General features: G+C 43.4%; 1 protein-coding gene across 1 annotated transcript; it reads left to right on the forward strand.

Moving 5' to 3' along the window:
- The first annotated feature begins 1,079 nt into the window (after positions 1–1,079).
- Positions 1,080–3,282, forward strand: LOC467971 (disintegrin and metalloproteinase domain-containing protein 21-like). The gene is given in 2 exon segments (XM_054669334.1): positions 1,080–2,117; positions 2,119–3,282. Coding segments are annotated over 2 exon segments (2,202 nt in total).
- Positions 3,283–18,302: the final 15,020 nt, after the last annotated feature.

Here is an 18,302-nt window from a genome sequence, read left to right on the forward strand (position 1 = left end):
CCTATACCAACTGTTGATCTTGTGAACCCAGGAAGTCTGAGACAGATCTCAGTTAATTTGGAAAGTTTTCTTTGCCAGGGTTGAGGTGCCAGACACCTTAACAGGGTTGAGGACACACCTGTGACACAGCCTCAGGAAGTCCTGATGACATGTGCCCCAGGTGGTTGGGCACAGCTGGATTTGCACATTTCAGGGAGACATGAGACATCAATCAATATAAGTAAGAAGGACATTAGTTCCATCCAGAAAGGCTGAGACAACTCAAAACAAGTCCTCCCCACTCAGGGCTTCCAGGTCACAGGTAGGTGAGAGACAGATGGTTGCATTCTTTTCAGTTTCTGATAAGTGTTTGCAAAGGAGGCCATGAGAATATGCATCTATCTCTGTGACCAGAGGGACAACTTTTAATAGACTGGGAGGCAGATTTGCCCTGAGTGGTTCCCAGCTTGACGGGGCCCAAGATATTTTCCTTTCACAATATGGTACTTCAAACAAAACTTCAAAGCCACAACAAAATGAAACAACAACAAAAAGGATAAGACATGGGTACTTATTAAGAGTAGAAAAATATTCAATCCCCAAGGAAAATATTGGCAGTATCTACCTCCACATGACGAAGGAGTAAGCAATGTGAGCCACAGAAAGGAGCACTATTAACCCACAGAGTGACCGAGAATAACATGGGTGATGCGAGGGCATTGAACACACATCATTGTACTTTGTAGATTCAGAAAGCAACAGAAAAGATTGACAGTGGTAAAAGAGACAGAGCCCTGCTTCCCTCTCCCTTTTCCCTTCCCGATGAGCCCTCACAGCCGTGACCCTCAGCCTCATCCTGCAGTGCAGCAGCTGCCATCCTGTCCAGGCCCACCCCCTGCCCCGCCCTGGGACTGTTACCTTATTCTCTCCCGGAGTCCAGGTGCCCCGGCGTGTGGTGTGGGAGCCTGGGGAGGCCCTTTGTTCTCTGTCAGGGTCTCCCTGGGAGGGACGCAGCCACCGCAGCTGGTTGGGGCCTGGCTTTGCCGAGGACAGTCCTTTCCTTTCCCATTGTCTTTGGATGACTATCCCTGGGCTGGGACATGAGGCAGGCAGAGGCGCGGGTCACCCTTAGGGCCCCCCTCTTGCTGCTGGGGCTCTGGGTGCTCCTGACTCCAGTCCAGTGTTCTCAAGGCCATCCCTCGTGGCACTACGCATCCTCCGAGGTGGTGATTCCCAGGAAGGAGACGCACCATGGCAAAGACCTTCAGTTTCTTGGCTGGCTGTCCTACAGCCTGCATTTTGGGGGTCAAAGACACATCATTCACATGCGGAGGAAACACCTTCTTTGGCCCAGACATCTGCTGGTGACAACTCAGGATGACCAAGGAGCCTTGCAGATGGATGACCCCTACATCCCTCCAGACTGCTACTATCTCAGCTACCTGGAGGAGGTTCCTCTGTCCATGGTCACCGTCGACATGTGCTGTGGGGGCCTCAGAGGCATCATGAAGCTGGACGACCTTGCCTATGAAATCAAACCCCTCCAGGATTCCCACAGGCTTGAACATGTTGTTTCTCAGATAGTGGCCGAGCCCAACGCAACGGGGCCCACATTTAGAGATGGTGACAATGAGGAGACAGACCCCCTGTTCTCTGAAGCAAATGACAGCATGAATCCCAGGATATCTAATTCGCTGTATAGTTCTCATAGAGGCAATATAAAAGGCCACGTTCAATGTTCCAATTCATATTGTCGTGTAGATGACAATATTACAACTTGTTCCAAGGAGGTGGTCCAGATGTTCAGTCTCATTGACAGCATTGTTCAAAATATTGATCTGCGGTACTATATTTATCTTTTGACCATATATAATAATTGTGACCCAGCCCCTGTGAATGACTATCGAGTTCAGAGTGCAATGTTTACCTATTTTAGAACAACCTTTTTTGATACTTTTCGTGTTCATTCACCCACACTACTTATTAAAGAGGCGCCACATGAATGTAACTATGAACCACAAAGGTATAGCTTCTGTACACATTTAGGCCTATTACACATTGGTACTCTAGGCAGACATTATTTATTAGTAGCCGTCGTAACAGCCCAGACACTGATGGGAAGTACTGGTGAGAAGTACTGGTGATGATAACTACTGCACATGTCAGAAAAGGGCCTTCTGCATTATGCAGCAATATCCTGGGATGACAGATGCGTTCAGTAACTGTTCTTATGGACATGCACAAAATTGTTTTGTACATTCAGCCCGGTGTGTTTTCGAAGCACTTGCTCCTGTGTATAATGAAACCATGACAATGGTTCGCTGTGGAAACCTCATAGCGGATGGGAGGGAGGAATGTGACTGTGGCTCCTTCAAGTAGTGTTATGCCAGTTATTGCTGCCGAAGTGACTGTCGCTTAACACCGGGGAGCATCTGTCATATAGGAGAGTGCTGTACAAACTGCAGCTACTCCCCACCAGGGACTCTCTGCAGACCTATCCAAAATATATGTGACCTTCCAGAGTACTGTCACGGGACCACCGTGACATGCCCCGCAAACTTTTATACGCAAGATGGAACCCCGTGCACTGAAGAAGGCTACTGCTATCATGGGAACTGCACTGACCGCAATGTGCGCTGCAAGGTGTTCTTTGGTGTCAGTGCTGAGGAGGCTCCTGAGGTCTGCTATGCCATAAATCTTGAAAGTTACCGATTTGGACATTGTACTCGACAACAAACAGCTCTCAACAACCAGGCTTTTGCAGGAATAGATAAGTTTTGTGGAAGACTGCAGTGTACCAATGTGACCCATCTTCCCCGGCTGCAGGAACATGTTTCATTCCATCACTCAGTGAGAGGAGGATTTCAGTGTTTTGGACTGGATGAACACCGTGCAACAGACACAACTGATGTTGGGTATGTGATAGATGGCACTCCTTGTGTTCATGGAAACTTCTGTAATAACACCAGGTGCAATGCGACTATCACTTCACTGGGCTACGACTGTCGCCCTGAGAAGTGCAGTCATAGAGGGGTGTGCAACAACAGAAGGAACTGCCATTGCCATATAGGCTGGGATCCTCCACTGTGCCTAAGAAGAGGTGCTGGTGGGAGTGTCAACAGCGGGCCACCTCCAAAAAGAACACGTTCGGTCAAACAAAGCCAACAATCAGTGATGTATCTGAGAGTGGTCTTTGGTCGTATTTACACCTTCATAATTGCACTGCCCTTTGGGATGGCCACAAATGTGTGAACTATCAGGACCACCACTGTTAAGGAATGGACAGTTACTAACCCTGAATAAGACTAATTCAGCCTCCTGATCCCTGTAAAGATACAGAGACTATAACAGCAAAATCTATGGAACAGCATCAAGGGAAGAGATGGCAAAGCTCAAGTCCACATTTCTTGAAGTCCACAGGAGGCACAGGGTCCTGTCTCACATCATGGGGGAAACGGGAGGCACTGGCTTCGCTTCTGTCCAGGTTCTTGTAGGTCACTGATGCTCGCTCTGAAATAAATCTTCAAAAACACATTTTGGTGCCTTCCACATTTTCTTAGACTCCGCTGGGATCCCAAACTTGGCCAGAACCTCTGGCCTGGAGAGACCTGAGTGAGCATCTGGCTCTTGACCTGAGGTTGCTGGTCCCGGAATTAACGGAAGTTGCCACCAGCTCCTTACAGGGCACATTCATGACATTTCTCCAGAAGAGAACTCCAGAGCAATGAGCTTCCTCATTCCCCAGGTAGTCTGTCCTTCTCTAAACCTGAAGTCAGTTTAGGGTGATCCAGGGCTACTCCCTGTTCCCTGTCTGTTCCTCACGGGGGTGCTGTGGGCTTTGCAGTCAGAGGAACTTGGGTTCAAATACCCCACCAAGCAAATCCCCCTACCTGGGGCCAAGCTTCCCATATGTGGGAAAATGAATCCCTGAGGTTGATTGCTGCAAATTCAACTAGAAAAATAGGTAGATGTGCGGGGCAAGCTCTCTGGCATTTAGTGTGAGCTCCGTGAGTGGCAGCTGCCCCCTTCCTTCCTGCCCCCACAATTCCTTGAACTGAAATGGGAAGGAAAGCTGAGTAAGTCGTGATGAGGAAGAGAAACCAGGCTTGTAGCAGCACAGTCTGGTCCAGTTGTAAAACAGGGCTAGGTGTGTCGCTGAGTTATTGTAAAGGAAAATGGAAGTTAAATGTATAAATAACCGAATGAGATAACATTTTATTTTAAATTAAAATTCACAATAATATTGACTTTTAAAATGCAGTGTAGATATGTCACAGAGAATTTCAAAGGCAAAGCCCACCCAACGGAAGAAATCACCCTTCCCATACCATCCACAGAAAACCGCTGATATTCTAGGGTAGTACTGAGATCTAGCATTTTTCTGAATACATCTGTGGTTCTAGATGTTCTGCTTCCATAGATATTGTTTAGAATTCCCACCGCTTTCTCCAAACACAGCTTGATATCCTTTCTCTGAACCTGCTTAGAAATTTCCTCCATTCAGCTGTCATAAAGATGTGAGCAATCCATTCCTGTGCCTCTCTCAGTGTATTCTATTATTTTGTGGGTGAACGCTAATGGACAGTGAGTGTGAGGTCAGTGAATACAATGCCCTCCACCTGTGTGTCCTTCAGGTGTGAGGGGTTTTGCTGATAGAGCAGCAGGCCCCGTCCCACCCTTTATGCATCTCTGCCCCCCACCTCATGCTCCAGCTGACCTCTCCCCTGTGGCCTGGGGGCTTCCCTGGGGGAATGACCTCCCCTCTCTCCAGGGCCCACCCACTCAGTGCCCATGCAAGACCACCGTGCTTGGCACAGCCCCACCTTGTGTCAGGGCCTGTGTCTCCTGCCCCACCCCCTAAACAGATGGGACCTGCTGGGACACTGCTCAGGGCAGGGGGCGGAGGTATGTGCAGAAGGAAGGCAAATGTGCACTCTGTTGGAGAAATATTATAGGTAGTTTGAGCAAAAAATCTAATGCCATGTGAACTTTTAGAATGATACATATTTTAACAAAGATTGCGACCAATAGAGTTCATATTGAAGTCAGGTAAACACTATTTAGAGCAACAACAATATCAAAAACACAAGCCAACAGTTCACCAAGAGAAACCACCATTAACCCCATGGAAATGGTCTTTCAAGAACATCAGCACTTAAATCCTCCAAATCTGCCTGCCTCAGCACCTGTTGTCTTGAACTGTCCTTCTGTGTGTTCTAATCACTCCTAAACACGGGGCCTGCACTGTGGGAGATCCAAGCTGTGCCAGGTGGAGGGAGCAGGACAACTGTTACCAGGTTGTTTGTGTGGATGCCGAGGCCACTCGAGCAGGTGTAAACTCCCACCTGTGGGTCAGAGAAGAGAGCACAGGAGACATGTCCTGGGCATAGGGTGAGGGAGAGCTGTGGGGGCTCTGGGTTCTGAGGAGGGCTCTGGCCTGGCAGGGACAAGACCAACCAGCACGTGAGGCCAGGCGGGAGTCTGGACCTCTGAGGCTGCAAGGGTCATGGGCTGCTTGGCCCAAGGGGCTGTCCTGGTTCTCTAAGGAGTAATTTCAAACATTCCTTCTTCTTCCCATCCCTCTCCTTCTCTCTTTCTGGGGTGGGTCCACTCCCAGAGCCTGCAACTCCCAAATCCTCTTTGACGGGTCCTCGGCTTCACTCTGCATCCGTCCTGAGCATCGATCTTCCAATTCCATCCTCTTCTCCTCTGCTGTGTCTAAGCTGCTGTGAAGCCACCTGCTGTAATTTACTGTTTTATATTTAATATTGTAGCATACATCTGTTCTGTTTCCTTCATCATAAATGCTTCATTTCATGCTCAGCATCTGAGAACACAAGGCCTTGTCAGCTGTCACCTCCTGCCATTCTCTGTTTCCTTCCTCCTATCCCCATGTTTGCTCATCATGTCCAGTCTCCTGCCATCCTGAACACTTCTGATGGAAGGTCCGAGATGTCTCATGAGCATTGTGAAAATTCTTTGTAATGTGACATTGTTCCAGGCAGGAATTCTCCCTCACCCACCCCTGGAAGTCAAGTAGAGGCAGATTGCCATGCTCAATCAAAGACTGAGCTAACTTAACAGTGGCTTTGGTTTTAAGGTTTGTCCAATCCCCAGGGCACAGGATTTCAGGAAGTTCAGGTGACAGTCTGGGTGTTACCCTTCAGGAGGTTGTAAAGTCCATTTCACCTAGTCTACACCACAGACTATGGAAACTATACATATATATATAGTGCTGTCCCTCTAGAGAACCCTAATATGTATATATAATATATATAACATGCCCTGTCATTAAGATCAATGGGAAACTACAACAGTATATATATATATATATAAAATATATATATAATATATATATAATATATATAATATAGATAATATATACTATATATTATCTATATACTATAATATATAATATATATTTTATTATTATATATTATATTATATATTATATATTATATAATACATATATAATATTATATGTGTATATATGTATATAATACATATATAATATTATAATATAATGTATATAATACATATATATTATTTATATATAGTATATATACTATATATAGATAATATATATAGCATATATATTATCTATATTATATATTATGTATATATTGGAGTTTATTGAGGAGTATTAAACTCACACAATCACAAGGTCCCACAGTAGGCCACCTGCAAGCTGAGGAGCAAGGAATCCAGTCGGAGTCCCAAAGCTGAAGAACTTAAAGTCCGATGTTCAAGGGCAGAAAGCATCCAGCACAGGAGAAAGATGTAGGCTGGGAGGCTAAGCCAGTCTAGTCTTTTCCCGTTTTCTGCCTGCTTTATATCCTGGCCACACTGGCAGCTGATTAGATGGTGCCCACCTAGATTAAGGGCGGGTCTGCCTTTCCCAGCTCACTGGCTCAAATGTTAATCTCCTTTGGCAACACCCTCACAGACACACCCAGGATCTATACTTTGCATGCTTCAATCCAATCAAGTTGACATTCAGTATTAACCATCACAAGTCCACCCCTTGTCAACTTGAACCCATATGAATCTCCTGAGATCATACATAATCTTCAAATAAAGACAATAATAAGGTCATAATTACACCTAATGTAATACAACTATCTTTTGTACAACAAGAAATGCACCAATCCCCAACCCAAATGCTATTAGGTAAAGTTAAGAACACTTAAATGCTGATATGAAGTCAATAAATTTTATATCACATGATAAAGGAAAAAGAAATAAAATGAAGGAATTTTCTTAGTACAAGCATATACCTGGACAAACATATTTTTAACAAAAGAATAAGGAAATACTGATGACAATTACAGTCCTCATTTCTGCAACTGATCACGTGGTTGTAGCTGGTATTGATGACTACCTTCTTCTACTACCCATTCTGTGTTCCCTTTGCCTTCAGCAAGCATCACAGCAGGTCATGCTTTTTTTCCTAGTGGAGTGACACAAACCTTCATTCCTGAAGGGTCTGGGTCATTTGTAGTCCTGCCTGGATTGGGCTGTTGTAGTTTCCCATTGATCTTAATGACAGGGCATGGTAATGTTAAGAGACACCCCAATGGATCTCCTGTATTCCATACATACTCTTCCTTACCTCCATTGTGGAGTAATAGACTGATTGCTTCTTGATAGTCCAGGTCAGCCACCCAGCTAACACTGTAACTCCCTTCTTAGCCTGTGGACTTAAAGGTAGGAGGAGCCCAAAGTGTCCAGGTGGCAATCTTAACTTCCAGTGTAATGGAATTGTTGTTGTGTCTCCTGATGGCAGCATTATTCCCACTGGAACTAAGACCTCTAGGCCAACAGAATGTAATGTCATGGGAACAAGAAGCAAAAATTGTGCTAGTGAATCACCAGGGGTGATGGTAAGTGGTGCCACTTCCACTTCCACCCCTTGATTCCGAGATCCATGAATTATGGCTATGGGAGAAACAGTACCATATATTGGATGCTGGTTCAGAGCATACACGGCCTTCTGGAGAGCTTTGCCCCAGCCCTGCAAAGTATTGCAGCCTAGTTGGCATTGTAACTGTGACTGTGAAAGGCCATTCCATTTTTCTGTCAATCCAGCTGCTTCAGGTTGATGGGGAACATGGTAAGACAAGTGTATCCCATGAGCATGAGCCCACTGGCACACGTCTTTAGCCGTAAAAGGAGTGCCTTGGTCAGAGGCAATGCTATGTGGAATACTGTGACAGTGGATAAGGCATTCCATGAGTCCACAGATGGCAGTCTTGGCAGAAGCATTACATGCAGGATAGGTAAACCCATATGTGGAGTAAGTGTCTGTTTCAGTGAGGACAAACCTCTGCCTTTTCCAGGATGGAAGAGGTCCAATATAATCCAAGAGACACAGAGCCAAACCAGATCATGCCACCCCAGCCCCTCCCAAATCTTATGTCCTCTTTGCATTTCAAAACCAATCATGCCTTCCCAACAGTACCCCAACATCTTAACTCATGTCAGCATTAACTCAAATGCCCAAGTCCAAAGTCACATTGGAGACAAGGCAGGTCGCTTCCATCTAGGAACCTGTAAAATGAAAAACAAGTCAGTTACTTCCAAGAAACAATGGGGGTACAGGCATTAGATAAATGCTCCCATTTCAGATGGGAGAAATGTGTGAGAAACATGTTCTGAGGGGGGCATATTCCTCAGTGCAAGAACCTCTGTCCACAAACGTTCATCAATAGAGCAAGGCGTGCATGTCCAGAAGCAGGATTAGGGCATGGAACATCAGTATCACACTCTTGTATGGCTGATATGTCATTTAGCTTCCCTTTCTCATCATGGATCAAACTTTGAGCTATGAAATGCTCTATCTCATGAATATGCAAATAACCTGAGATCCACTGAGGTAAATATGGGTATGTCTGTGCTCTGAAAGCATCACCCAACAACCGTATCCCTCCTCTAGAGAATCCTCTGAGAGCACGGCTCCTCACCATGGACTGGACCTGGAGGATCGTCTTCTTGGTGGCAGCAGCCACAGGTAAGGGGCTCCCAGGTCCCAGTGATGAGAAGGGGATTAAGTCCAGTCAAAGGGGCTTTCATCCACTTCTGTGTCCTCCCCACAGGTGCTCACTCCCAGGTGCTGCTAGTGCAGTCTGGGGCTGAGGTGAAGAAGCCTGGTCCTCAGTGAAGGTCTCCTACAAGGCTTTACAAGCTCTGCTATGCAGTGAGTGCAACAAGCCCATGGACAAGGCCTTGAGTGGATTAGATGGATCATCGCGGGCAATGGTAACACAGGCTATGCACAGAACATCCAGGCCAGAGTCAACATGACCACATACATGCCTACGAGCACAGCCTACATGGAGCTGAGCAGCCTGAGATCTGAGGACATGGCCGTGTATTGCTGTGTGAGAGACACAGTGTGAAAACCCACATCCTGAGAGTGTCAAAAACCCCAGGAAGGAGGCAGCTGTGCTGGCATGGAGGAGATGACAAAGATTATTAGATTGAAGACTTTCTTAGAAAATGATATTAAGTCATTAACGAGAAGGAACAATATAAATGTGTATTTGAGAAATTTTAGTTATTTGGAAGATTTTTCATACCTTTAGTCTGTAAGCAAATTTCAGGGATTGGAGAATGAATCAAATGAATAAAGCTGATATAGAATTTCCTCTGAAGGTATCTTTGTAAACATCAATTTCTGAGTCAGTGTTGTAAATATTTTGGAACACAGACACAAGTTCACATTTTAACTCCACCTTTTTATCTATTAAAAAACACCAAAAATAGGCTGGGCGCGGTGGCTCATGCTTGTAATCCCAGGACTTTGGGAGGTTGAGGCGGGCAGATCGCAAAGTCAGGAGATCAAGACCACGCTGGCTAACATGGTGAAACCCCGTCTCCAGTAAAAAATACAAAAAATTAGCCGGGCGTGGTGGTGGGCGCCTGTAGTCCCAGCTACTTGGAAGGCCGAGGCAGAAGAATGGCATGAACCCAGGAGGCGGAGCTTGCAGTGAGCCGAGATCACGCCACTGCACTCCAACCTGGGCAACAGAGCCAGACTCGGTCTCAAAAAAAAAAAAAAAGAACCAAAAATATCTCATTTCGTGAATGTAGCGTTTTGAATTCCCACTATCAATGCATGATAGTTCTTGGTTTTCCACATTCATATTGCTATTTATCATTATGAGAATTGTGTGTTTTAACCATTCTAATAGGTGAGTAATGGCATCTAATTTCTGTTTAAATGCACATGCTCCTAATAAAAAATTCATACTTAACAATTTTCATATAATTTTTGGTGAGATCCCTCTCTTGATATTTGGTTCATTTTTAACTGCATTGCTTTCTTTTGATTAGTTGTAAGTATACTTGCATATTTATGATAAAAATCTTTTAACAAATTAAAATAATTAACTTAACAAATATGTGATTTGGAAGTATTTTCTCCAAGTCTCTAGTTGCCTTTGTCTCCCTTATCAGTGTGTATTGTGGAAAAATGTGTGTGTGTGTGTGTATGTGTGTGTTTAAAAATTTAGGTAAAAAATGTATACTTTTATTCCTTAAAGATCATGTCTTTGACATTATATCTGAAATATCATTATAAAATACACTAATAGTGATTTTTTTGCATGTCTCTAATCTCAGCCCACAATCAACTCATGAGTGTTTAAACTTCACCTACTTGATTGGAGGACTATCCACCTGAGATATTTGGAGTACTTCTGTAAGGAGATGTGTTCTTCTTCCCATTATTTCTTTATTTAATCATCTATTAATATCCATATTGGTTTATGGATGTCTATTTCATACTCTGAAGAAGATCCATGCTACATTATTCATTTTATTGTTCAAATCACCACAACTTTATTAGGTGCTGGGAGCTCATTTAGTTTGGATGCTGCATCCTTACAGCACACCTCATTCTTTTGTTTTTGAACACTTCCCTGTTTCCTGATGTTACAATAAATTCTAAGCTCGTTTTCCATATTACCTTTTTCATATATATATATATATATATATATAATCACTGATATTGTTAAATATTGCTTGTTTCTGATGTTAAAGAATGGTATTAAATAAAAAATTGTGATACTGGCTCTGTGTGTTGTTAATGTGGTATAAGTACTTCTAGGACATCTCCACCAACTGGCCTAGTAAATGTGCATGTTTATATGAACCCATGTTTATGGACTCATTGAAACTATTTATATATCTAATCTTCTGTAACTTTATTAACTTGAAAATGAGAATACACTGGTGTCTCCAGCCAACAATGTTACTACATGGACCTTTCTACCCTTCCTTCCTTGAGTGTCCATAATACCCACTGCAAAGTGAGGAACCCCATACCACCGTATGCCATTTTATTATTTAGCTGCACAATTTCAGGAAACATGCATAGCAATATCAGAGATGTAAAGTGGTACCCTTGTTTGAAACATGCTTATCTACTAGAATAGAGTGCTTATGTGCAATTTCTTTACACTTTAAACTTACATAATTGTAGGGAGACCCCCTGAAACTATTGCTACGGAATAAAAGATGAAATGCTCCTGATTATTGTAAATACAAAATTGCATGCAGGATTGTGTAAAGACAATGCCAGGTTGGACTGCCAGAATGAGCCAACAGCGCGTGATGTGCTTTCCCCTGTAGAGAGCCTATGAATGGACGTGCAATCAGGGAGGTTTCACATCACCAAGATTCCTATCCCAGAAAAGCAGATATTCATAGCTCTGGGAATGGAATGCGACCCTTGTGGAGAGCCTATAAACGGATGCATAGGGGGGCACCTGTCCATATGGATAAGATAGGGCTATAAACACCCTCATCTTGCCACGGCTCTTCTAGGCCTCTTTAGGGTTAAGGCATACTCCCTTCTGAGAATTTCTGGTCTAACTGGTTGTCTAGCTTCACGTCCTGTTTCTGTGGATTGTTTGTAACCAGCTTTTGTTGCAGTTGTTACTGTTGATTAATACCTTGCTAATCATAGGTTATGGAAAGATTGTGTTTCCGTTTTAAGGCTCTGTTAGAAATTACTGGCGCACACACTATATTGTAAATTCTTATCTCTGTGTACTGTACTTCTACATACAAATGTTATGTTAAAGAATTACTTCATCCCCATGTCACCATCTCACCTCATAATCAAATGACCCTAAATCCCTCACTGACCTACCCCCACCCTCACTAAACTTAATAATAAATGCTGGTACATCCAGTGCATTGTTGGCACTGTGGGACCAGTAGGTGGTGACCCCCCTGGACCCAGCTTTCACTGTCTTGTGTGTGTCTATTATTTCTCAACCTGCCAATCTGCCTGGGAACAAAGAGAGAGCCCCATTGCATTGTGGGCTGCTGGCCAGATCCCGCAATACATAATTTCCTCATTTGCAAAGTTACTTAGGTCAGCAATTTCATTTTCAACTTTCTTCAGTAAAGTCATTTCAATTACACTGTATAATTTCATTTATTTGAAATTCAGTAAAAGCCCAAACTATAGCCAAGTAAACAGATAGAGGATATTCCAGGAATTTAGAGAAGTGGGTATAAAATAAGCAAAAAATGTACCGTTTAAGAAGAGTAAAACTGTATTTAGTCATATGCCATGGTTGAGATATGACACAATTAATTTGTCTAAGATCATAATTTTGTGATAAAAATACAAAACCAAATATATACAATTTTAAAAAATATTTAGCTGTTCATTAAACCTTGGATTAAATGCAGACTGTATAAAATTATCTAACAACATATTTGTGAGTGTGGGGATGTCAGGAGATGCATGAAACTAAGAATGAAATAATTTTCCTCATTTTCATATAAGATGCTTCCATTCACTAAAGATCTTTTATTTTAAAAAATCAATTTTCTACATTAGCCAGGTTTTTTATTAATGACAAGCAAATAACCCAGAAGATTATTTTCTTTCCTTGGTTGAGAAAGATTTTCCCCAAACTTCAGCTCAGTTCAGGCATATGCTGTCCCTGAATGAGCATTTACCCTCAGATGGGTACACACATCTGTCAACATACGGACCCTTCTCTCAGACAAACACACCTTTACTCATGTGGATTCTTCCCTCAGACAAACACACATGTCCTCACATGAACTCTTTCCTCAGATTACCACATATGTCCTTACATTTACTCTTTCCTCAGAAAAAAGACATTTTCTCATGTGGACTCCTGTCTCAAACAATCAGATATGTCTCCATGAGAACTCTTCACTCAGATACGTACACGCATTTCCACATTTTTTCCTTACACAAGTACATATATCTAATGTTGAACTGTTTGTTGCAAAATGATCTCAAGATAATGATAATTATAAACCCCAGCCCTGAAATGCATTTTTTGCATTGTAATTATAATTTTGCATTGTAATTTAACTTTGCCTTATTGTCAAGAACAGGGGTTTGCAGCTCCAAAAGCACCTGGCAGATTACTGACAGATGTCCATTTTCTCTGGAAATGTATTCCTCATGTTCTTACTGGACTTATTTGTTGATAATGTTTGCAACTATGAAGATTCCTCAGCAGTGCCCACATTAGAGAATAAGAAAGAGTAATGGGCAGATTAACCCTGTGCATCCAGACCCGGGCATACTTTGACCTTGGCCTCCCTAAAATGCAGACCAGAGGATGGATGAGCAATGCTGAGTTGTGCACACATGACCACAAAAAGACGTGGAAATGTGTCTCCTCCCCTCCTCATGAAAGGCAGCTCATCCCCGTTCTTTCAGGCCTGGTGAGGAGCCACCCCATGTATGTTCCCTTCCTCAGTGTCCACACCATGGGGTCTGCACTGATCTGGGATTCCCTTCTCATCATCCTCAATATTACGGTCCCTTGTGAATCAGGTCCAGCTGTGGCTGCTCCTCATGGGCTCTTCTCAGTTGGCTTCCTCTGTGTTTGCAGAAGTCCTGAGTGAAGTTCACTGGTGGAGTCAGAGGGAAAATGGTTTGCCCAGGGTTTCTCTGAGACTCTCCTGCAAAGCCTCCGGATTCACCTTTACTGACTAAAGCATGAGCTTGGTCCAGCAGATTTCATGACAGGGATTGGTGTGGGTGGCAACAGTGAGTGAACAAGTGGGAGTTCTCAGGGTTACTCTCCATGAGTATAAGTAAATTAACAGTCCCAAACAACACCCTTTCAAGTGCAGTCTACCTTAAAATGACCAATCTGAAAGCCAAGGACAAGGCTGTATATTACAGTGAGGGACACAGGAGAGGGAACATCCGTGTGAGCCCAGACACAAAAATCTCTGCAGGGAGAGAGGAGTGAACTGCATGGTAGATGTTGCTCACAACCACCAGGGGGCGCTCAGGACACGAGGGGGCGGTCAGGACAACAAAGGCAAACTCGGGAGCGCAGGAGATGCTCAGGGCAGCCGGGAGCATTGAGAACCACCAGGAGGTGCTCAGGACACCAGGGGGTGCTCCAGACACCAGGGGGTGTTCAGGACACCAGGATGCGCTCAGGAAACAAGGAGGCGCTCCGGACACCAGGGTCCCTCAGAACCACCAGGGGGCGCTGAGGACACCAGGGGGCATTCAGGATCACCAAGGAGTGCCCAGGACCATTAGGGGGCGCTCAGGACACCAAACGGTGCTCAGAAACACCAGGTGGCCCTGAGGACACAAAGGGGCACTCAGAACCACCAGGGGACGCTCAGGACACCGGGGGTGCTCAGTTCACGAGGGTTCTCTTAGGAAGCAGCTCCACATCAGGAGGCTGGGAGGCTGTGGTTTCCTTTTAAACTTTGGTGATTCTTGACCTGGTCAAGCAAAAGGCTTTCCCAGGATCTCTCACCATTTCTTCCTTTTAACTCCATGGATTCTTTTACCTACAAAACATTAACTTAGAACAGGGATTTAATTCAACTTTTAATGTTGCATATTTTCTGAATAACACTAGCAATGATCTCTCAGTACAATTTTTAAAATAGATTCTTTATATATTATATTCATTTGAAATAATACTATCATTAAAAGAGTAAAATTTTAAAAACCACACCTGTAATCCCAGCACTTTGGGAGGCTGAGGCAGGCAGATCACTTGAGCTCAGGAATTTTACAACAGCCTGGCAACATAGTGAGATCCTTTCTATCAAAAAAAATAGCTGGGTGTAGTGCTACCTGTGGTCCCAACTACTTGGAAGGTTGAGGCTTGAGGGTCTCCTGAGCCTGGGAGGTTGAGGCTGCAGTGAGCTGTGATTGTGCCACTGCACTCCAGCCAGGGTGACAAAGTGAGACCCAGTCTTAAAAAATGCGAATCCTCAATACAAACTCTGTTTCCCCGAATAAAAGAGTTTTGTGTTCATGTGCTGTAAGAGTCAAACAATCGCATAGGGTTTCTTACTTTAACTCAGCATATGCATGGTGTTTTGTTTCTTTTTGTTTTATCTACTGTTCGTGGAAATTAAACAGCACTTTAAAGACTCTTGTTCTCCACTTTGGTTGGCTTCTAATGTCCTGTTTTGCAGACTGTTTCTTCACCTTCCTTTCTTCTTTGAAAGCCTTTTATCTTCCTAAGTCTCCAGGGAGGAAACAGAAAGTCCCTTTACTTTCTGTCCTCCATGTGTGGTGAATCACTTCTCTTCTCTTCATAATCATTGAAGCCAACCAAGTTTAGGAGGATGACCATTCTTAGAATATACTCATCTACCTGCAGATCATCTGCCCTCCTCACCCTTTTCTAGGGTCCTGCAGACATCACCCCCATCCAATCCCCTCCTTTCCCTAAGTACCACAGAGTGGGCTCCACAGCTACTGCTGCCCTCTGTGTGCTCAGCCCTGGGGCTCACTAGTGCTTTGATGATGAAGCCCAAATCCCCATGTGTTTGCACACTCTCTGACCACCCTCTAGGAAGCTGCCATTGTGAGTGACTCCTGGAAAGCATGAGCTGGGTTCAGTTTCATATTGCTGGATGTTCTCTATTATAAAGGATATTGGCAAATAAGGACTAGAGTTTGTATTAAATATTCATGCCATAAAATGTTTTTTCACAACTTTTCAAATAAAAAAAATTTATCCTGCCTAGTTTAAAACCATAATGTTAATTCAACAAATAATGTAATACAATTTAAAAAGTGAAGTTTGTCTTATTATTCTATTCATTAATAACAGACTGATATTTAAAATTAAATACTATTATACATTTAAATAACATATATGCCAATAATTGCATTTACATTCGGTTTTGCCAAAACATGAATTGAAATATATTTGTATTTTAATATTGGAATAGGCAGACAGACACATAGAAAAATATTATTTTGTACTACAACCTCAAACTGCAAACACAATTTAAATTCAATTAAATAATTAGAATAATATGAAACAAATGGGTGTGTTGGTGTGATGTTTAAATATACATGCATTTTGGCATGGGCACATGTATGTGTCTTTGCTGGGCTGTTGTGTATGTATTGTGTTTGTATGACCATGAACTTTTCAAATACATCATTAAATTACATATTTATATTAATCTTGGCCAGGCATGGTGGCTGAGGCCTGTAATCCTGGCACTTTGGGAGGTGGAGGCAGGCAAATCACCTGAGGTCAAGAGTTCAAGACTGGCATGGCCAACATGGTAAAACCCCATCTCTACTAAAAATACAAAAATTAGCTGGGCGTTGTGGCACACGTCTTTATTCCCAGGTACTCAGCAGTTAAGGCAGGAGAATCGCTTGATCCTGGGAGGCAGAGGTGAAGTGAGCTGAGATTATGCCACTGCACTCCAGTTTGGGTGACAGAGTCACACTCCATCTTAGAAATAAATACATAGTTACATTAATCTAAATGTATCATGTTAAAATATTAGAAGAAAACTCTGTATTAGTCAGTTTTCACACTGTTACGAAGTAATATCCAAGACTGAGTAAGTTATTTAGAAAAGAGGCTTAATCGATTCAAAATTATGCTTTGCTGGGGAGGCCTCTGGAAACTTTTAATTATGGCAGAAGGGAAAAGGGAAGCGAGGCATCTTCTTCACAAGGCAGCAGGATGGAAAATTGCAAGCTGGGGAAATGCCAAATGCTTATACAACCATCACATGTTGTGAGACACACTCATTATCACACGAACAGCCTGGGGGAACCTACTCCTGCGATTAAATTACCTCCATCGGGTCCCACTATTCGTATGTGAGATTATGGGGATGATAATTCAAGATGAGATTTTGGGTGGGGACACAGAGAAACCATATCATTCTTCTCCTGGCCCCTTCCAAATCTCATGTCCTCACATTTCAAAACACAATCATGCCTTTTCAACAGTCCCTTAAAGTCTTTTTTTTCTTTTTTTTGTTTTTTGTTGTTGAGACGGAGTCTTGTTCTGTCAACAATCTGGAGTGGAGCAGTCCCCTAAAGTCTTAACTCAATCCAGCACTGACTCAAAAGTCCAAGTCCAAAATCTCATCAGAGACAAGGTAAGTCCCTTCCACCTACGAGCCTGTAAAATCAAAAGCAAGTTAGTTACTTCCTAGATACAATATAAGTATAGATATTGAGGAAAAACACCCATTCCAAATGGGAGAAATTGGCTGAAATGAGGAGCTACAGGCCCATGCAAGATCAAAATCCAATAGGGCAGTCATTAAACCTTAAAGTTCCAAAATAATCTCATTTGACTCCACGTCTCACTTCCAGGTCAGGCTGATGGAAGAGGTGGACTCTAATGGTTTCTGACAGTTCTGCCACCATGGCTTTGCAAAGTACAGCCCCATTCCCAGCTGCTTTCATGGACTGGTGTTGAGTGTCTTCAGCTTTTCCAGGCTCAGAGTGGAAGATGTGAGTTGATCTCCCATTCTGGGTTCTGGAGGACAGTGGCCCTCTTCTCTCAGCTCCACTAGGCAGAAGCCCAGTGAGGACTCTGTATGGTGGCTTCAACCCCACATTTCTCTTCAGCACTACCCTAACAGAGGTTTTATATGATGGCTACATCACCCCCCAACCAGCAAACTTCTGCCTGGACATGAAGACATTTCCATCCATTTTTCTGAAATCTAGGTGGAGGTTCCCAAATCTCTATTCTTAACTTCTGTGCAAACATGACAGGGAAGCTGCCAAGGTTTGGGATTTGCACCATCTGAAGCAGTGGCCTGAGCTGTGCCTTGGCCCCCTTTAGCTACAGCTGGAGCTGAAGTAGCTGGGACTCAAGGCACCATTTCCCAAAACTGCACAGAGCAGGAAAGCCCTGGACCAGGCACATGAAACCATTATTTTCCTTTTGGGGCTCTTGGCCTGTGATTGGAGGTACTGTCGTGAAGACCTCTGACATGTTCTGAAGACATTTTTCCCCACTTTCTTGGTGATTGGCACTTGGCTTCTTGTTACTTAT

This window comes from Pan troglodytes, chromosome 18 (assembly GCF_028858775.2).
Source record: "Pan troglodytes isolate AG18354 chromosome 18, NHGRI_mPanTro3-v2.0_pri, whole genome shotgun sequence".
Classification (NCBI taxonomy): domain Eukaryota; kingdom Metazoa; phylum Chordata; class Mammalia; order Primates; family Hominidae; genus Pan; species Pan troglodytes.